The sequence below is a fragment of the Mya arenaria genome, chromosome 5 (genome assembly GCF_026914265.1).
Source record: "Mya arenaria isolate MELC-2E11 chromosome 5, ASM2691426v1".
In the NCBI taxonomy this organism is placed as follows: Eukaryota; Metazoa; Mollusca; class Bivalvia; order Myida; family Myidae; genus Mya; species Mya arenaria.
The window spans coordinates 24,963,190-24,982,183 of NC_069126.1; the positions used below are offsets into that span (position 1 = coordinate 24,963,190).

Consider the following 18,994-nt stretch of genomic DNA (forward strand, 5'->3'; position numbering starts at 1 on the left):
TAATTTGCTGGATAGTTAATACATCTTATATAAACAAGAATTAAATTTATGTATTATGATAGAAACCTATGTTGTGTATGTTGGAGGTAGATGAGGCATCATATAGCGCTCCTCTACCAAGATTGTGCAAATTATGCCCCTGGGGTCAAAGCTTGTCCCGGCCCTTTCGACCTACTTTTTTATTTTTGAAGCTATAGCAAAGAAATTTGGACCATGTTCACAATTTTGAAAAACAAATATCAATGGTCTGCTTGGATGACGTTGGCTGTGACCTTTTAACCTACTTTCTTATTTTTGAAGCTACAGCAATAAAATCTAGACCATGCGTAGAGTTTTGAAAACAAATATTATGGTGTCCTTGGATGATCTTGACTGTGACCTTTTGACCTACTTTCTTATTTTTAAAGCTACAGCAATGAAATTTGAAACATGTGTACAGTTTTGTAAACATATACTAATGTTACCCTTGGATGACCTTGACTGTGACCTTTTGACCTACTTTGTTTTGCTTTAAGCTAAAGCAATGGAATTTGGACCATTAAAATTGTGTACTGTTTTCAAAACAAGTATCAATGACATTGTTATCCTTGGATGACCATGACTGTGACCTTTTGACCTACTTTATTTTTTAGCTTACCAGAGCACGAAGTGCTTAAGGTGAGCTATTGTGATCCGTCTTTGTCCGTCATCCGTCCGTCCAATTGCTTAAAAACATCTCCTCTGAAACTACCAGGCTAAATTCAATGAAACTTCACAGGAAGCTTCCTTGGGTGTCCCTCTACAAAAATACAACTAGGGGTTACGATTGATAAACAACAACAACAACAACAACAACAACAACAAAATGGCTGACTTCCCGTTTGGCTTTAAAGACCATCTCCTCTGAAATTATCAGTCCAAATTCAATGAAACTTCACAGGAAGCTTCCTTGGGTGTCTTTCTACAAAAATACAACAAGGGGTCACAATTGAACAACAACAACAACTACAGCAACAACAACAAAATGGCTGACTTCCTGTTTTGCTTAAAAAAAAATCTCTGAAACTACCACTCCAAATTCAATGAAACTTTACAGGAAGCTTCCTTGGGTGACCCTTTACAAAAATACAACAAGGGGTCATGATTGATCAACATCAACAACACTCTGGCCAACTTCTTGTTTTGCTTTAAAAAACATCTCCTCTGAAACTACTAGGCCAAATTCACTGAAACTTTACAGGAAGCTTCATTGCATGACCCTCTACAAAAAAACATCAAGGCATTGAGATTGATCAACAACAACAACAACAACAAAATGGCCAACTTACTGTTTTGCTTTAAAAAAATCTCTGAAACTACAGGCCAAATTCAATGAAACTTTACAGATAGCTTCATTGCATGACCCTTTACAAATTAAAAAAAAATCATCATCAGTAAAGATATGTTTAAATTGCAGCATTTAGAGTTGTGGCCCTTTGCTTAGGTGAGCATTTTAGGGCCATCATGGCCCTCTGGTTTTATGAAGCTATCAATGTTTTCCTTGGATGAACTTGACTGTGACCATTTGACCTACTTTCTTGTTTTTGAAGCTACAGCATGAAATTTTGACCATGTGTACAGTTTTTTTAAACAGATATTAATTGTGTTGTCCTTGAATGACCTTGACTGTAACCATTTTACCTTCTTTGTTATTTTTCAAGCTGCAGTAATGAAATTTGGACCATGTGTACAGTCAAATTTCAATGTTCATAAATGACCTTAATTGTGACTTTTTGACCTCATTTCTTATTTTTGAAGCTAGTGTTATGAAATTTCGAGCATGCCTACAGTTTTGAAAACAAATATCAATATTGACATTGTCAGGCAACCTTTTTCTTAATTTTGAAGCTACAGTTTTGACATTTGGACCATGTGTACAGCTTTGAGAATAAATATCAAGCTATAGTGATTTCAAAGGTCAAACACTTTTACTCCTGTAAGCGATTTAGGGCTATCATGGCCCTCTTGTTATTTTATACATATCTGAAATAAAACTATGAAAGGGTGAGGATTTAACCTATTTACACATGTATTAAAATAAGTCAAATTTGTCAGCTGCAGATAAAATGGTTATAGTGTGATGTCAGAGCACGAGTATAGAGATAGACACACGTTGTAATGTATTGCAAGGTGCAAAATGAAGCGAAGTTCCGTTCACCTGATTAAAATTATAATTGGTCTGTGTAATGATCCCATTTTACTCTAGGCCAGTTAATCAACTACTGTTTTTACCACGTTTACCATGTCTGAGCTGGTTAGAAAATACCAGGCAATTGGAAAAATATGCAATATTCATTGCCTGAGAACCTTCAAAGCACGGCCGATATGCAAAAGAAATGATATTTGAAAATAATAAAGTGGTTCTGAATTATTAGTGTCTGATCTTTTAGTTGTATTTTTTTGTTGCTTTTGGGGGGAAGATTCACACCCGGACTGATTGAGATCTCAAAATTTTAGAGGCCTTGTTTACAAGTATGTTGAAGATATTTGAATGTCAAAATTTAAGCTACTAAATAATGTATTAACATGGGTATACTGAGCGTGTTTAAATCTAAATAAATATCAATCAATCACTTATTGTTAGTAGTTTTATTGAATATGCATTGCAGACCTGATAGCGATCCCTGACTTTGAGGCAGGGGCAATGGAGAACTGGGGACTGATCACTTACCGCATGTCAGACATCTTGTACAACCACTCAGCTTCCTCTGCAAGTAACAAGCAAAGAATAGCTGTTGTTATTGCCCATGAGTTGGCTCACCAGGTAAACAGATTTTGAATGTAAGTACCTTTATGACATTATAACAGCAAGTACATCATGCATTGCATTGAAACTTTAGATCTGTGTTTCCGAATATCCAACCTACTTAATTAATTAAGTTAGATAGTTCTATCTTGCATAATATGCATATTATTACCTTTTATCATTTGACTTTGAAATTCTTTTAAAGCTTTTGCATGCAAGCACACATAGGTTAATATCACAGCAACTACTTGATGTACTGTGAAATCATTTATATACGTTGGCATGAAATTTCGTGGTTTGCCAAAAAGTTACAATTTCGTGGGTACTTGAATTAATGGTTTTCAAATTTTTGAATTATTTTTCGACACTGCAATCGTCCTAGATCGTCTGCATTATCTCCACGCGCTGGATCGTGATTTCCGTCTTTTACGTCACTTGGTTTATGACACTCACTAAAGTGGTACGACATGCCAATATTAGTGCATATACCCTTGTCAATTATCAATTCAGTTGGAAATTAAGGCCATAAAAGAATATGTACCCTGATCAATAATACAGATAGGCGAAGCCGTTGAATGCCAATTAAAAGATTTGCAAACTGTGAAAACACCGAGAAGGTCAGTATATTTTAGAAAACAATCCCAAAAGATAGCTGATGTTTACAAATTCAATCACTTTTGAATGTCATCTCATTTCAATATCTATTCACACGATTTTCTTTAATATTTTGTACATTGTTACATTGGGTGCTCAGTAACCTCCAATGTAATCGATTAATTATTTCATTACAGAAAAAAATCAAGAACCGCCACTCATCACTCACATCTTGTAAAACTGGAGATTTTGATGAACAGCACACGTGCTTCTGTCATTTCATTCATAAATACACATTTAATTGAGATGGTCTATTATTTGTTAAAGGCAGATATAATATATTAACGGAACAATGATAGTCAGATGTACAGTAAGACAGATATTTACACTGTAATCTGCAGCCTCTGTAACGAATATACTCGAGTATGTACATAACATGGCAATTGAAAAAGTGAATAAAGGGTCTATATTTCGTGGGATCTTGAATTCGTGGATCATCCAACCCACGAAAACCACGAACATTAATGCCCGACGAATATCAATGATTTCACAGTTTTGCATTGAGACTATATACAATATTTAATAATCAAACATTCTTAAATAATCATGTTGGATGACTCTATTTTGCATAATGTTATGTCGCCAATTTTTCCTTTAAAATAATCTTTGTATACTTTGAAATCCCACCACTGCCGTCAATGTCACCGAATCTATTAATTCAGGAATTGTGTTTCCTTTTTATCGCTGCCGTCATCCAAGATAATACTTGGAATAACAATTAAGACCATAAAGTTTCTAACATTTTATTTTCACCCACACACATACACATAAAGATTTTACATTTACTGTTAAGTTACATCATTTCTAGTTAATTAATTCAAAAAGTCAAAATAGAATCTCTTGTCTGTTCTTTGTTCCTTCTTCCTCCTCTCCTATCCCGTCTCCCGCTTTACTGAGAAAGGTTTAGCTTATATACCAAGTTTCACAAAGAGCCTGAGAAAGTCGAACATTGGCCAAAGCAATGAGGTAAGTATTACATAATAGTGGCATGAGAAAAAGGGACACTCTGGCGGAAGAAAGCTGGCCACTATCAATGGCCTGAGAAAAACAGACACATTTTAATTGGCCGAAGAAAGCCGGCCACTATCAATGGCCTGAGAATATAATATCAATGGCCTGAGAAAAACAGACACTTTGCCTAAGAAAGCTGGCCACTATCAAAGGCTTGAGAAAATACTATCAATTGCCTGAGAAAAACAGACATTTTGGCCGAAGAAAGGGGGCCACTATCAAAGGCCTAAGAAAAACAGACACTTTGGCCAAAGAAATCCGGCAACTATCAATGGCCTGAGAAAAACAGACACTTTGGCCAAAGAAAGCCGGCCACTGTCAATGGCCTGAGAAAAACAGACACTTTAGCCGAAGAAAGCTGGCCACTATCAATTGCCTGAGAAAAACAGCAACATTGGCCGAAGAAAGCCTGCCACTTTCAATTGCATGAGTGGATGCTGGGTGTGACTAGTAGACAACCCCTATTGGATTTGGAGTCTTTAGGTCCAAAGGATTTATACTGCCATCTGTGAATTAAATCAATGTTCAATAGTGACATTAGTTTTCAATGTGAAACTTTAATATTTGTGTCTTACTTTTTATTAGACAGTATTTGTAAAGCTGTTGTGATTTTTTCAGTGGTTTGGCAACTTAGTCACTATGGAGTGGTGGGACGATCTTTGGCTAAATGAGGGCTTTGCCAGCTATGTGGAGTACTTAGGATCAGCGATCATCAATAGCAAGTGGAAAATGGTAATTATTTCCCCTCTCATAACTGGCTCTGTCAAGTTCCTCGGATCTGCCATCATCAGTAGTAAGTGGAAAATGGTAATTTTTTCCCCTCTCATAACTAGCGCTGTCAAGTTCCTGGGATCTGCTATCATCAGTAGCAAGTGGAAAAAGGTAATCATTTCCCCTCTCATTACCGGCTGTGTTGAGTTCCTGGATTCCTCTATCATCAGTAGCAAGTGGAAAAAAGTAATCATTTCCCCTCTCATTACTGGCTCTGTTGAGTTCCTGGATTCCGCTATCATCAATAGCAAGTGGAAAATAGTAATCATTTCCCCCTCTTACCGGCTCTGTTGAGTTCCTGGGATCTGCTATCATCAGTAGCAAGAGGAAAAAAGTATTCATTTCCGCTCTCATTACCGGCTGTTTTGAGTTCCTGGATTCCTCTATCATCAGTAGCAAGTGGAAAAAAGTAATCATGTCCCCTATCATTACCGGCTGTGTTGGGTTCCTGGATTCCTCTATCATCAGTAGCAAGTGGAAAGTGGTAATCATTTCCCCTCTCATTACCGGCTCTGTTGAGTTCCTGGATTCCGCTATCATCAATAGCAAGTGGAAAATAGTAATCATTTCCCCCTCTTACCGGCTCTGTTGAGTTCCTGGGAACTGCTATCATCAATAGCAAGTGGAAAATAGTTATCATTTCCCCTCTCATAACTGGCTTTGTTGAGTACCTGGGATCCGCTATCATCAATAGCAAGTGGAAAAAGGTAATCATTTCCCCCTCTTACCGGCTCTGTTGAGTTCCTGGGATCCGCTATCATCAATAGCAAGTGGAAAGTGGTAATCATTTCCCCTCTCATAACTGGCTTTGTTGAGTTCCTGGGATCCCCTATCATCAATAGCAAGTGGTAAATGGTAATCATTTCTCATCTCATTTCTGGCTCTGTTGAGTTCCTGGGAGAGATAGGCAGGGGTGAGTTGTCAATTCATGCAGGTCATATCTCCACTGACTTCGAAAGAAAAACATCCTGGTCTTGTCCTAGCCTTGGTGTCAGATTCTGTAACAAAGGATCAGATGTTATCATTAATATCAAGTGGAAAATGGTAATCATTTTTCCCTCTCATTACCGGCTCTGTTGAGTACCTTGGATCTGCATGCTATCATCAATAGCAAGTGTAAAATTGTAATCATTTCCCCTCTCATTACCGGCTCTGTTGAGTACTTTGGATCTGCTAATATCAATAGCAAGTGGAAAGTGGTAATAATTTCCCATCTCATTACTGGCTGTGTTGAGTACCTGGGAATCACTATCATCAATAGCAAGTGGAAAGTGGTAATAATTTCCCATCTCATTACTGGCTGTGTTGAGTACCTGGCAATCACTATCATCAATAGCAAGTGGAAAGTGGTAATAATTTCCCATCTCATTACTGGCTGTGTTGAGTACCTGGGAATCAATATCATCAATAGCAAGTGGAAAGTGGTAATAATTTCCCATCTCATTAACGGCTGTGTTGAGTACCTTTGGATCTGCTATCATCAATAACAAGTGGAAAGTGGTAATCATTTCCACTCTCATTACCGGCTCTGTTGAGCACTTTGGATCTGCTAATATCATTAGCAAGTGAAAAGTGGTAATCATTTCCCATCTCATTACCGGCTCTGTCGAGTACCTGGGATCTGATATCATCAATAGCAAGTGGAAAGTGGTAATAATTTCCCATCTCATTAACGATTGTGTTGAGTACCTTGGATCTGCTATCATCAATAGCAAGTGGAAAATAGTAATCATTTCTCCTTCTCATTACCGGCTCTGTTGAGTACCTGGGATCCGTTATCATCAATAGCAAGTGGAAAGTGGTAATCATTTCCCCTCTCATAACTCAGGCTCTGTCGCGTTCCTGGGATCTGCTATAATCAATAGCAAGTGGCCAATGATAATTATTTCCCCTCTCTTTACCGGCTCTGTTGAGTACCGTGGATCCGTATCATCAGTAGCAAGTGGGATGTGGTAATCATTTCCCTTCTCAGTGCCAGGCATATGGAGTACCTGCAATCATAAACAGCAAGTAAAAAGTGTTTTTTTTTTCCCATGATACATTATGTTATTTTTGAGGATACTTTTCTGTTGTCTACTAGAATCAATTCCTTGATAAATTTTTGGATTGTCATTTTTTAGGGTGACCAGTTTGTGAGTGAGGCTCTACTGCCGGCTTTATACCTGGACAGCCTGGCCAACTCCCACCCCATTAGTCAGCCTGTCTACAACCCTGCACAGATCAACCAGCTCTTTGACACAATCTCTTACGACAAGGTTGGCATGTAGTTGTAAACAATCACCTGAGATTCAGACTGGGTGAGACTACTGCAATGTATTATTAATAGTTGTATAATATTATTTTGATAGGTATTATTGTGCTTGAAAAAATACTGTTAGCATTTATGTATTTTATGTCCGTAATTACAATGTAAATCATGAATAGAAATCACTGTACAATGTAACATCAACGAAAAATCCAGTTAAAGTTGAAGGACAAATAGGCATTTTCATTTGTTACTCCAATATTCTTCGTTCTATTCACTTAAGACAATTGTTCAGGACCATCACACATTCCATATCATCCTAAATACAAATAATGACCCCTGATTGATTAAGGTTGTAGGGCACATTGTGTCTGGTTCAAGTTTTAGGGCAAGTTGGTGTTATCGCTTATAACTCCTATACTCTTCATTCAATTGACTTCATACTTCAGACATTTGCTTAATGTCTTTCTTGTTTAAGGAAACTGTTGGTAGATTAACATACTTCTGTATATGTCCTATCATAACATCAGCTTTAGTTATACAGAGCATATTATGAACACATTACTGATGTCCTGTATCACGTTCGGTGCATAAATGCATGTTCAAACACCTGAAAAAACATGATACAGGTCATCAAAAAAGCGTCCTTTTGTGCTCCTTTGATTAAGTGCATGTTTTAAAGATCTGTGCATACTTTTAACCAACAAAACTGCTCTTGGCTTATAGTGCATTTTCTTGAATATAAACAGTAATAAGAAGTTGAATTCTTTTTGGGATGGATTCGTTAGAAAATACAGTATGTTCCTGAAAAAAATATGTTTTTGATTCATAAGTAAATTCAATGTCATAGAAACTTAAAGAAAAATTAGTGTTTAAAAGGCAGCATTTAACATGCAACTATGCAGATACCCGATTGGAAATATACAGCAGCATGATATGGATTTTCACAGTTGTAATGATATGGGAAAGGATATTGATAATCATATAATCATATAAACCAGTATATTGGTGCAGTTCTAATCCAGAGACCAAATATGATCTAAATACTACTTTATTCAAGGGACATTTGTTAGTTAGCTGCCCTTGAATAAGACTGATAAGGATTGGTCAAGGAATTTAATTGACATGATGGACATAAATGGGTTATCTACCCTTGATCAAGACCGAATGTAATCATAAAACTACATTTGTCAAGGGACAGAACTGACAAAAGGGATATCAGTGGGTTATCTGCTCTTCTTATAGACTGAATGTGTTCAAGATTCTACTTTGGTCAAGGAATGTAACTACTATAAGGGTCATTGGTGGGTTTCTGATTAAAACACTGCATTGGTCAAGATATAACGGACGATATCGAAACTTGTTAGAAGCGACTGGACAGTGGTTGCGCTTCAGCATTCCAATAAGTAGTTGGAAATAGTTGTTTATTTCTGTAACAATGGCTATTATGTGTTGTCAGTTTTCTTCAACTGCTTCATTTCGAAGATCAATGGAACTGGCGGCTCATTAGAGTGTTACCCAAATATTTTCATCAACATTTTACGACATATCCCAAAATGGTGGCAAAATTGTAAACAAAATACAAAGCTTATGTTTCTACTTGCAGTAGGATTAATGGTCCCAGTTGCAGAGTACAATATTAAAGAGCTGAACAAGCTGCAAAAATAAATGGAGATGGCAGTGGCTTGTCAGAAGTAGATTTAAAGGGTTAAAATCATCGGATTTGCACATAATGATAGAAGTTTAGAAAGAAAGTTTTAAAATTTGCAACATATTGAACTAAATTTTAGTTTTATAATTTCTTTGCAAGAATGTGAGCAAAGTCTGTTTATATATCCCCTGAAACTTGTATTTGCTGAAAAGTTTTTTTTTAACCTGCCAGGAGCATAAAATTTCAAAAAGGCTTAGATTCTAAAATTGCCAAACAAATGTCAGGAGAGACTTTAAAATGTGTTATAGCAAGCTTAATTCCAAGAGCTCTCAGAGTGGCCTGACATCAACATAAAATAACCATGTTTAATAATGTATTAATTTTACATACATTTATGAAATTTTAGTTAAGCAGTGGGGGGTGTTAGCCCTATTCGAGTTATGGGGGTGTTGGGGGGCATCAGCCCTATCTTATGGTGGTGTTGGGGGGTTTACAATGAAATTGTTATTTAAAGTGTCTGATGTTGACCATTTAATTGATTTTTGATTTATAATAAGTCGGCGACCTTTTGGGCGCCGACTATATTTGACATAACTCAAGACAATGGTCCAACTAAGGGATTAGTTGATAAATTGCAGAACAATGCTTTCGATATTTTCCACGTTGCACGATAAAATACAAAGATTAATGTGTTTTATAAAAACGTACACTTTAATTGATAATTAAACCTTAAATTATAATAGCTCTGATTATCATTTTTTGAAAATTTTTGAATTTAAATAATAACTTTTCCCCAAATAGATGAAGGTTACATGGTACTTTTACAATATCCTTTATGTTTCTAAAACTCCTACGCAGTAATCTCCCTTGGCGAGCAGCAAAAAAGCGAGCTTGATTGTTTGTTTGAAAATCATCATTCAAAAGAATAAATTCCAGATAATTCCCTCTTAATGTATTGTATTTTTTATCCCCTTTCTATCTAATAAGAGTAAATTGTGTTCACAAAAACAAATACAATATATAAAGCCCAGAATTCATGTAAAATGCCGGTACAAATAAAAGTTGAATTTCATGCTATTGAAATTCATGTATTTAGACCATTGACTCTATTGTTTCTGAAGTAACGTGTGTATATATTTTTGGTATAATTTTTTTTGTTATGGAGGATTAGTTTGTGAAAACCAGAATATCTATAGTTCCGGGCTTAAACTATTGCAATGTCCTTTGGACATATGTATACCCAGTGACTTTTTGGGGAATTATTTTTACTGCCTGTTCCTTGCAAATTGGGAAAAATGTTGACTTTGGGAAAAATACAAAATCAGGGCAAAATAGCTAATATAATGTCAAATATACATGTTTTCTTTTTAATGAATACATTATGCTGTGAAAGAGTTAGTATTGTCAAAAATAAATTGTGTTTATTTTTCAAGAAATGTATTGCTTTTTTATTCATTAATGTATTCTGCATTTATCAAATTGGGAAAAAATTAGAAAATTGGGGGAAATTGACATTTTTTAGCAAAGGGAAACAGCCTTTAAAAGGCAGTAAATTGCACCAAAAAATCACTGATACCCAACATGTTATCATTGAAATAATAATCTTTTTTGGTTATCTACATGCATGTTTTCTTCTGATTTTATTGCGCCTACAAGATGCTATGCATCATTTTTTTTTTGTTCATCAATGGAACACTTGTTTTCATGTGATGATAAATGTTCATCTCAGACAAAGATACAGAAGCATACATAATCATTATGTATTACAGGGAGCATCACTAATCTGGATGTTGAATGAGTATATGGGGGAGCAGGGGTTTAAGGCTGGAATTAGTGCATATCTGAGAAGGTACCAATATAGCAACGCCTGCACAGCAGATCTCTGGGACACTCTCTCTCAGGTAACAGTCCCAACTCTCACAGCCGCCCTTGTATATGTTCCAGCTTACCTGAACCTGAATGCTTCACATAATACTGCTCTATGATCTCATTATGTGCTCTTTTTCAGACAATGCCCTTTAGGGCTGGTCCTAATTAAGTAGGCATAATCAGTCATTGAAAACTAGGACAAATTACATCAATTCAGCGCACCAGCGGAGAAGGGAATTCTATGTTATGAAATGTTTTGAATACAAAGATGAATTTGTTTTGCTGTTGTCGAATTTCAAATACTAAGTAAACAGTAGCAAAAAGCCAATTCATAATATATAGACATTTTGCTGCTCCAATTGAATATAAATAGTGATATATCATAGCACAAAGATCGCCATCTGCATGAGAATGGTTTCACTAATTTACGGTACCTCACAGGAAGTACATCTGTACGCTAGACTCAAACAGTATAAATGAATATACTGAGTACTAAAGTACATGTTTCCGAAACAAAATAATATTCATTTTTGTGAAAACGATCTTATATAAAGAAATATTTAAATATGATGTGTTAATGACCCCACCCAAAATGACCTAGATTTAAGAAATTATTCAAGGGGGATGAATAGACAAATAACTGTGAAATTTCCAAAGTGGGTTTTAAGGCATCAAACTAGATTATAACAATGTATTGTAAGTGCAAACAAGATGAATAATGAATAATAAAGATATGCAATATATATCACAGAGTGAGCCCCAAAAATAATATTTCACAATTAGCTTTGTCATGAGTGAAATATTTACTTTTGGTCTTCAGGAGGTGATATATATTGCAATCTTACACTGAAACAAACAATTTTTATTTTCATCTCATCTTATTATTTACATTGTCGTTCACCAGAGTGATGATGTGTACCACATTTCGTGTTCAATCGCCCCAATTCAGACTTAAAACAATGAAAATTTTGGCCAATCAGAGACGTTTCGCCGTTTCCTATTTATAGATTCTGTTGCAGTTGGCAATCGTGGAAATTGCCTATAAGGCAATGAAATAGAGCCTAACAAACACAATTGAAATTAGGAAACCTGACAACAACCAACTAGAGTCAAAGAGTGCAGCTTTTCATACTCCTTAATTGTATGATAATTTAATTTATTTCAATACAGTATTCAAAATGCCAATAGTTAAATTAACTTTATAGGGGATTTTTTTCAAAATATTAGAATCCAGTCTTACACATTGAATCATTTCAAATATGTTAAACGAGAGCACTTGTCTGTTGTATTAGCTATGACAATACTGAAAAAATTCTCCTAAAACAGACGAGCTTTAAAGTTAATTTAACTGTTGGCATTTTGAATACCATATTGAAATAAATAACCTGTTCCTTTTCTCTGGTGATGAACATCAGGTTGTTGTTTTCTGCAAGTTTGGTGATACGTCTTCTGCTATAGAAGTCCTCTTTTCATATTTCTTTATAAAATAGGGAACATAAGTAAATCTGTTCAATATAACAGTGTTTGCTTCACAGAAGAATGTTATTTGTTTTAAAAGGGGAGCCATAAATATGGACCTGGATATACTTTGTGTACAAATGTCTTTGGAAACATGTGTACTCCAAGATTTATTTGAATATCTTTATTTTTTTCAAATGATGCGACCAACAACAACAATAACACAAATGCTTTGTCAATGCCTCAACTGTTTTTCTTAAAAACACACACACCATATAGATCATAATTATATACATCTTATACACCTTTTCTTGTCTGGCATTTAATATTGTTTATCTCAGACTCACCCTTTAAGCACTTATAGCACTTCTAAATAAAAAGTATAAGACTATGAAGTCAGTTAACATTTAAAGTTATTGTAGTATTCAATATATTCAAATTTTTACCATAAAGGTCGTAGAATCACGTCCAGGTACATTGTAATCTTTTTGGGGGGGTTTTGTCTGAAAAAATATTGTATATAAGATTTCTCTATACATCTTCAACTTCATTATACGAATTGAATGATACTTTTAAACTTCGTACATTCCTAAACAGAATATTTGTCATTTGTTTGAAAAAAAGTGAAACATACTTGAGAGCACATGCATAAAGCTTATCTCTTAGTTAAATTACAAAACAAAGAGCCTAATATATATGTGTAAAATAAAATAATAATATGATAAAAAACAGTCACCTTTTGATCAATCCATTTAATTTAACAAAACTGCACAAAAAATATTTTTTCTCACTGTTTTAAGTTTCACAAATGCTAGTAACTGTCAGAAGATTCAAATACTTTGAGGAAATTTTCCAACAGAGAGGTCATGACAAGTTTAAATCAAACATTAATGGGATCCCTTCACCTTGAGGAAATGGCAACAGAGCATGTACATAGAAAACTTATTCTCCCACCTCAGATAAGTAGATCCAATAATTTAACCATGCTAGAAGTTCTTATTTTGCATGGAACTCCTTTTTAATGGTCACAACATTGTAATTACCTTCCTTGTTTTCGTCTGTAGCATTATGGAAACCTTGCCTTGTGGCTATATTTAGATTGCTAATTAATTATTTCTCGGCTCAAATGTCACCACAAAACAGTTTTCACGCACCTTTCAGGAAATAATGCTTCACTCTCCTAAGAACTATTTAAAAACCAATTTGACTATTAAATATTAATCTGAATCACTGCGCGCATATCCATGACAACCACCAATTATCGCAAATCCATACCCAATTATTTTCACTAAGCACAAAAGAGTTCCAGCAAAAAAATACATTTTTACTTAATTTTGTTTAACTGAGGTGGTAGAAAAACTGGGTTTACCTCGTTTCCGCAAAACACCCTACCCCCGGGTCGGAATGAATCTATCTTACACTCTGGGCCATGGAAGATACATATAGTCTAACTCATCATTATCATGATCATCATCACATTGTTGTTGTTGTTGTTGTTGTCGTCATCCTCATCATCATCACCATCATCATCATCATCATCATCATCATCATCATCATCATCACTACCATCACCACATTCATCATAATCACCAACAGCACCACAATCATCATATTCAAAAGTGCTACCAGTTAGTTTTAAATAGTAGCATATGTAATGATGCTAAAGCAGCAGCATGAACAGCAACTGAATGCTATATATATATATATATATATATATATATATATATATATATATATATATATAATATTCTTATTCCATGATGAAAATTATTGATGAATTCCATCTTAATACACAAACTCTTGAGTTTTTCTAAGTCTTTCACCAAATGCCACCCCAAATTTAACTACATGACTGTAGGTACGTTTGACCAACTGCCATATCAAAAATTAACTAAGTCCAACTTTTTCACTAAGTGCCACATGAAAAAACCCAAAAATTTCACCAAATGCCACCTTCACTTGGGTGGAAATTTCATGGCAGTCGGTGAAATTCTTGATATTCCACCAAGTGCCACCCATTTTTCACCAAATGCCACCCAAATCCATGGCATTTGGTGGAAGTTTGTGGCAAATTTAGGGAAGGGTTTATTTCAATATTTGATGATTGACTTGTTCGCATTTAAACTCATAATTACTTCATTAAAATAATTCCATTATGAAATATACATGTATATATGTAAGTACCTGAATGCATTGTGTTTTAATTGTAATTCACTTAAAAATGAATTTTGCTAAAAAACAACTCATAGTAGGATCAAAACATAGAGTTTAACTTTACAAAATTAATGAAAAATAAATTAGTGGCAAAACAGCGTATTGATGGTTAATGCTCAAAAGTAAAGTATGCTTAATGCAATGAGCATTTTGATTGGTCGACAATGATATCAGGAAATCTATTTATAGTTTTGCACTCGATTTTGCAGTGATTGAATCAGAGGTAAGATTTATCATTATCGAACCTCTGATGAATGAGAATGATAATTTAACAAAAACAAAATTAATTTGATATTTAATAAAAAAGCTGCGCAAAATTTCAACCAAGAACTGTACTACCTGAAATGAAATGACGTCATTGCATGATGTTGATGAGCTCACAGCAATGTACCTCAAACTAAGTCTTGTCAACTGAACTTTTGACCCAGCCCATATTCATGATTATATGATTATATCTCTAAAAATATATATATATTTGCAGAGCTTTGCTTACAATTTAAGTTTTGGAGGGTTCAGTTCTTTGACTATGAATCTTTAGGTTGGTGATATCACAATTGCTAGTTTTCAACGGGAAAAATTGAAACAGATGAATTGAGTCAGTTACACTCCAGTTAAGTCCCTTTTATATTAAGACATATTTGATTTATTGCTTGTGCACACAGTTACTTAATTATTTTTTTGTTATCCAACCGTCTTGAAACATATTGAATGTGTTTGTGGTCTAAGTGTCAGGTTAGGATTGGTTTACAGCTTCATATTGGTAATGTCGACCATTGGGTGAGCTTGCATATAGATGCCATCTGTTTCGTTTTTTTATGTGAATGTCTTGCATTTTCAACAACAAGAATTGTTTTGCTTATCCTTGTCTGGTTGACCATGGAAATGAACATGAAGCAATGTGTAAACATTGCATAAAAGTTATTGACTTCAGTTCATTGGCTGAGTTTGTACTGAAATCCAACATAGTCTTTGAAAATGTTAAAGAAAAAATTCTAAGGTAGTCCTTGAAAAAGGAATATAGGTTCTTGAAATCACTTTGAAAAATACTTGATTTTTTGCCAGTCTGGCTTTATGAACCCTGAATTGAATATTTATATATATGCCAGTATATGCCTGTAAAAATTAACTTGTTATCAAAGCAAGAGCTCAGTCAATTCTTCACTGATATGTGATGTAATGCTGCAGGCAGTAAAAGCGGAGGGTGATACCTTGGTTACGGATATTTCCGGCTTGATGAAGACATGGACAGAACAGATGGGATATCCGCTCATAACCATCGAGAGAAGGGCCAACACACTCACTCTCTCACAGACCAGATTTCTGCTCATTCCAGAGATAAGTGACAGCAGCAATGTGACATCAATACGGTGTGTATACATCTTATCCCACCTGCTCTTTCTCTTTCTACTTTTAATAGAAGACTTGATCCTTGAGAATAGGTTTGGTCACCTCACCTTTTAAAGCTCAATTATCCTTCCATCTTGCTAATATTTTTTTCCTGTGGCATGCTACACTTGACTTTATATGCCATTGTTATAGCAGGTAAAATATAAAAGGTAGATCAATTTCTTAACAAACCTGTAAAAGGTGTTCCTGTGATTGCCTGTAAAAATGTGGTTTATCATCCATGCATTGTCTCATTTGTCTGTCCTTGAAACCTGTTCTGGATTCTTGAACAACATGGCTGCCAAAGCTATAAAGAATGATAGATTGTTCATATCCCCACTTAAGCTGGACTGTATATAAGGTTGGTTTTGTATGAATGTCTATAGGTATGAATTTCCTGAAACTATGTGCAGGGGCGTAGCAAGGAGGTTTGTAATGTGAATGCAACTTCAGCCAAGTACTCCCCAGAAAACTGTTTTCTAGATTGTCTGTAGTGACTTTTCTCGAATTTTTTAAAACAAAAATAGTTTAGTTGGTAAAAAGAGTTAATGAGGTGATTATAAAAAATGATATTGATCACCCTGAAATCACCCGATAAAATTGATGCCATAATAATCATGATGGCTGACAGCTACCACAATGCCTTCATAAGCGAAAAATCAGAAATATGTGTGATCAACATACAGCTATACACGCCAATGCTTGTGGACGTCTTTGATACAACTTAAAAACCACGAGTATGTATAATATCATCATTCAATATGTTGTAACTATAGACTCATCACTTATCGACAACGGATACTATTAGTATTCTTATCGATGGACACACTGAAACAATCACACAAACACAATCGATAGTTTCCTGTTTTTATGTCTTGCACAATTATCCAACACAAGTTCACTGCCAAGTTACTTCTCTCTATAATCATGCAGTTAACCTAGACCGGACAATCTACTGGTGGTCATAGCATTGTGTTGGTAGCTTTTAACTCACATCATGACATTGAACGATCGCTCAGCAGTTGATGTGGAAACAGGCATGTTGAGGAGAACGCACAACACCTTGTGAATGGTTGGATAAAGGTCTGGTTGAGCGGTCCTGATTGTCACAGACAAATTTGATGGCTTCTGTGCGTCATTAACATTTACCCATCTTGAAATATACCGTCTGTCTTATAGAGATGAAATGATAAATTTCGATGGTTATGTCAATATTTAAGTATTATCTGTGTATTACAGCAACTTTAGAAGTAAGTACTATTATAGCAAGCAAATTAATAACGTAATATACAGGTGAATGTAAGGAAAAGAAATACTAAAAATAAACGTTTACATCTTTATTGGACCACCGCTATAATACATATTAACATTATGCAGCAAAGGTAGAGTCGAGCGCTGGTTAAGTGGCTTTGGAAGCAGATACTGCGCGAAGTAGCGTGTTTTAGCGTTATGAAGGTTTTCACCCAATTCTGTAACAGGTGATCAATGATTGGCAGGAACTTGTTGCCAACATTGCCTTTGCACTTTTGAAGAGGGCGTCCCATACTGTTGGGTCATTTCTTTCTTCCTTGACAATGGTTTTCACAACCTTTGACTCCACTACAGCGACGAGAAGATCACAGTCCTTCATTGTATTAAGGCAGACAAGTTAATCAAGCCTGAGAAGATGTTTTCGTTGGCCATAAGAGTTATTATGAAGTCAATTTGTTGATGGATGCCAGGTAAGGCTTTGCTTTTGAGTTCCCGTCAGCACTGTGAATGCAGTTATGAAGCAGGACTTGAATGTGTATAGAGCGTCTGCCCGAGATGCCCACCGTGTCTCAGTCAACGTTTTTAGCTACCTTTGTCTGTCAATTTCTCCTTTCGCAAGCTTGGCGTTATTTATTGCATCATTGAAAGCTGCTGAATAATCACAGGCTAATGCTGACATCTGTATTGTGTCCATAACATTCTGAAATAGTGATATAGTGGTTCTTTGAAGGCGTGAACGATAGAGAGGTTTTGGCCATGTGCCTTGCAGTGAGTATAGCTCGCACCAAGGACTATCTGTCTTGCATGGGCATGCACGCCACGGTACTGTACTTCAAACTCATACTCTCCACGGAATCATAACCCTTTCCTCTCATATCCCTTTACATATCTATCTGTATCCAGACAAGTTTAATATGTTTATTCTTTGGGAAACGATGAAGGGTGACAGTTTTTCCATCGATAGCCGTGCCACAAATCTTCTCTTACAAACACAGGAATATTTCAAAGACTTCTCTTTGTTTCCATCATTTTTTACTTTTCTCCACCTTGTATGAATTGAAAAATCTTCAAGAACTCACTTCAAACTTTATATACAGATATATTTCATTGACAAGAAGTGCAGTGACATAACTCCAACAAAGAGTTGGAACCATAACTCTGGCTGCCATATTTTTTATTATTGCCTTTGTTTAATTTTTAATGTTTTTTTATTATTCTGGAGCATTACTTGCAATTTCCTTCAGGCAAACTTGATATAAAGATACATCTAATTTGGGAGAAGTGCAGAGCACAGGAACCATAACTTTGGCTTCAGTATTTTTTAGTAATTGCCCTTTGTTTATTAAATTTTCCATACTGAAGTTTTTGTCTGGAGCATAACTCAAAACGTTTCAAGGTTTTCACTTCAAAATTAACATGCTAAATAAAATATTCCTCATAGAGAGAAGTTCAGTGCACAACACCATAACTCTCTATGCAGTATTTTTTATTGTTATCAGTCTTATGTCTGTCGTCCAGTGTCCGTCGACTGTTGTACGGCTTCAACAATTGCTAAAAACATCATTCTCTTTTTATGTTTATTGTTTGTTTGTTTTTTATTTAAGTTAATGGACTGCGTTCTGTACTGTATTTCTACTAACTGTCCAATATTAAAATAATTGACTGTCCAATATTTTAATAACGGAGAGTCATTGTTTAAATAATGGACAATCATTTTTCT

At 35.3% G+C, this 18,994-nt stretch overlaps 1 protein-coding gene across 2 annotated transcripts in view; it reads left to right on the top strand.

Moving 5' to 3' along the window:
* The window catches only part of LOC128234695 (endoplasmic reticulum aminopeptidase 1-like), a gene marked incomplete at its 3' end in the record, with an annotated part of 245,411 nt that overhangs the window by 94,074 nt on the left and 132,343 nt on the right, over window positions 1-18,994 (top strand). For both annotated transcript variants that reach the window (XM_052949111.1, XM_052949110.1), the window contains 5 exon segments: window positions 2,628-2,782; window positions 5,048-5,161; window positions 7,321-7,455; window positions 10,866-10,997; window positions 15,823-16,004. In XM_052949111.1, the coding sequence (XP_052805071.1) occupies window positions 2,628-2,782; window positions 5,048-5,161; window positions 7,321-7,455; window positions 10,866-10,997; window positions 15,823-16,004 (718 nt within the window).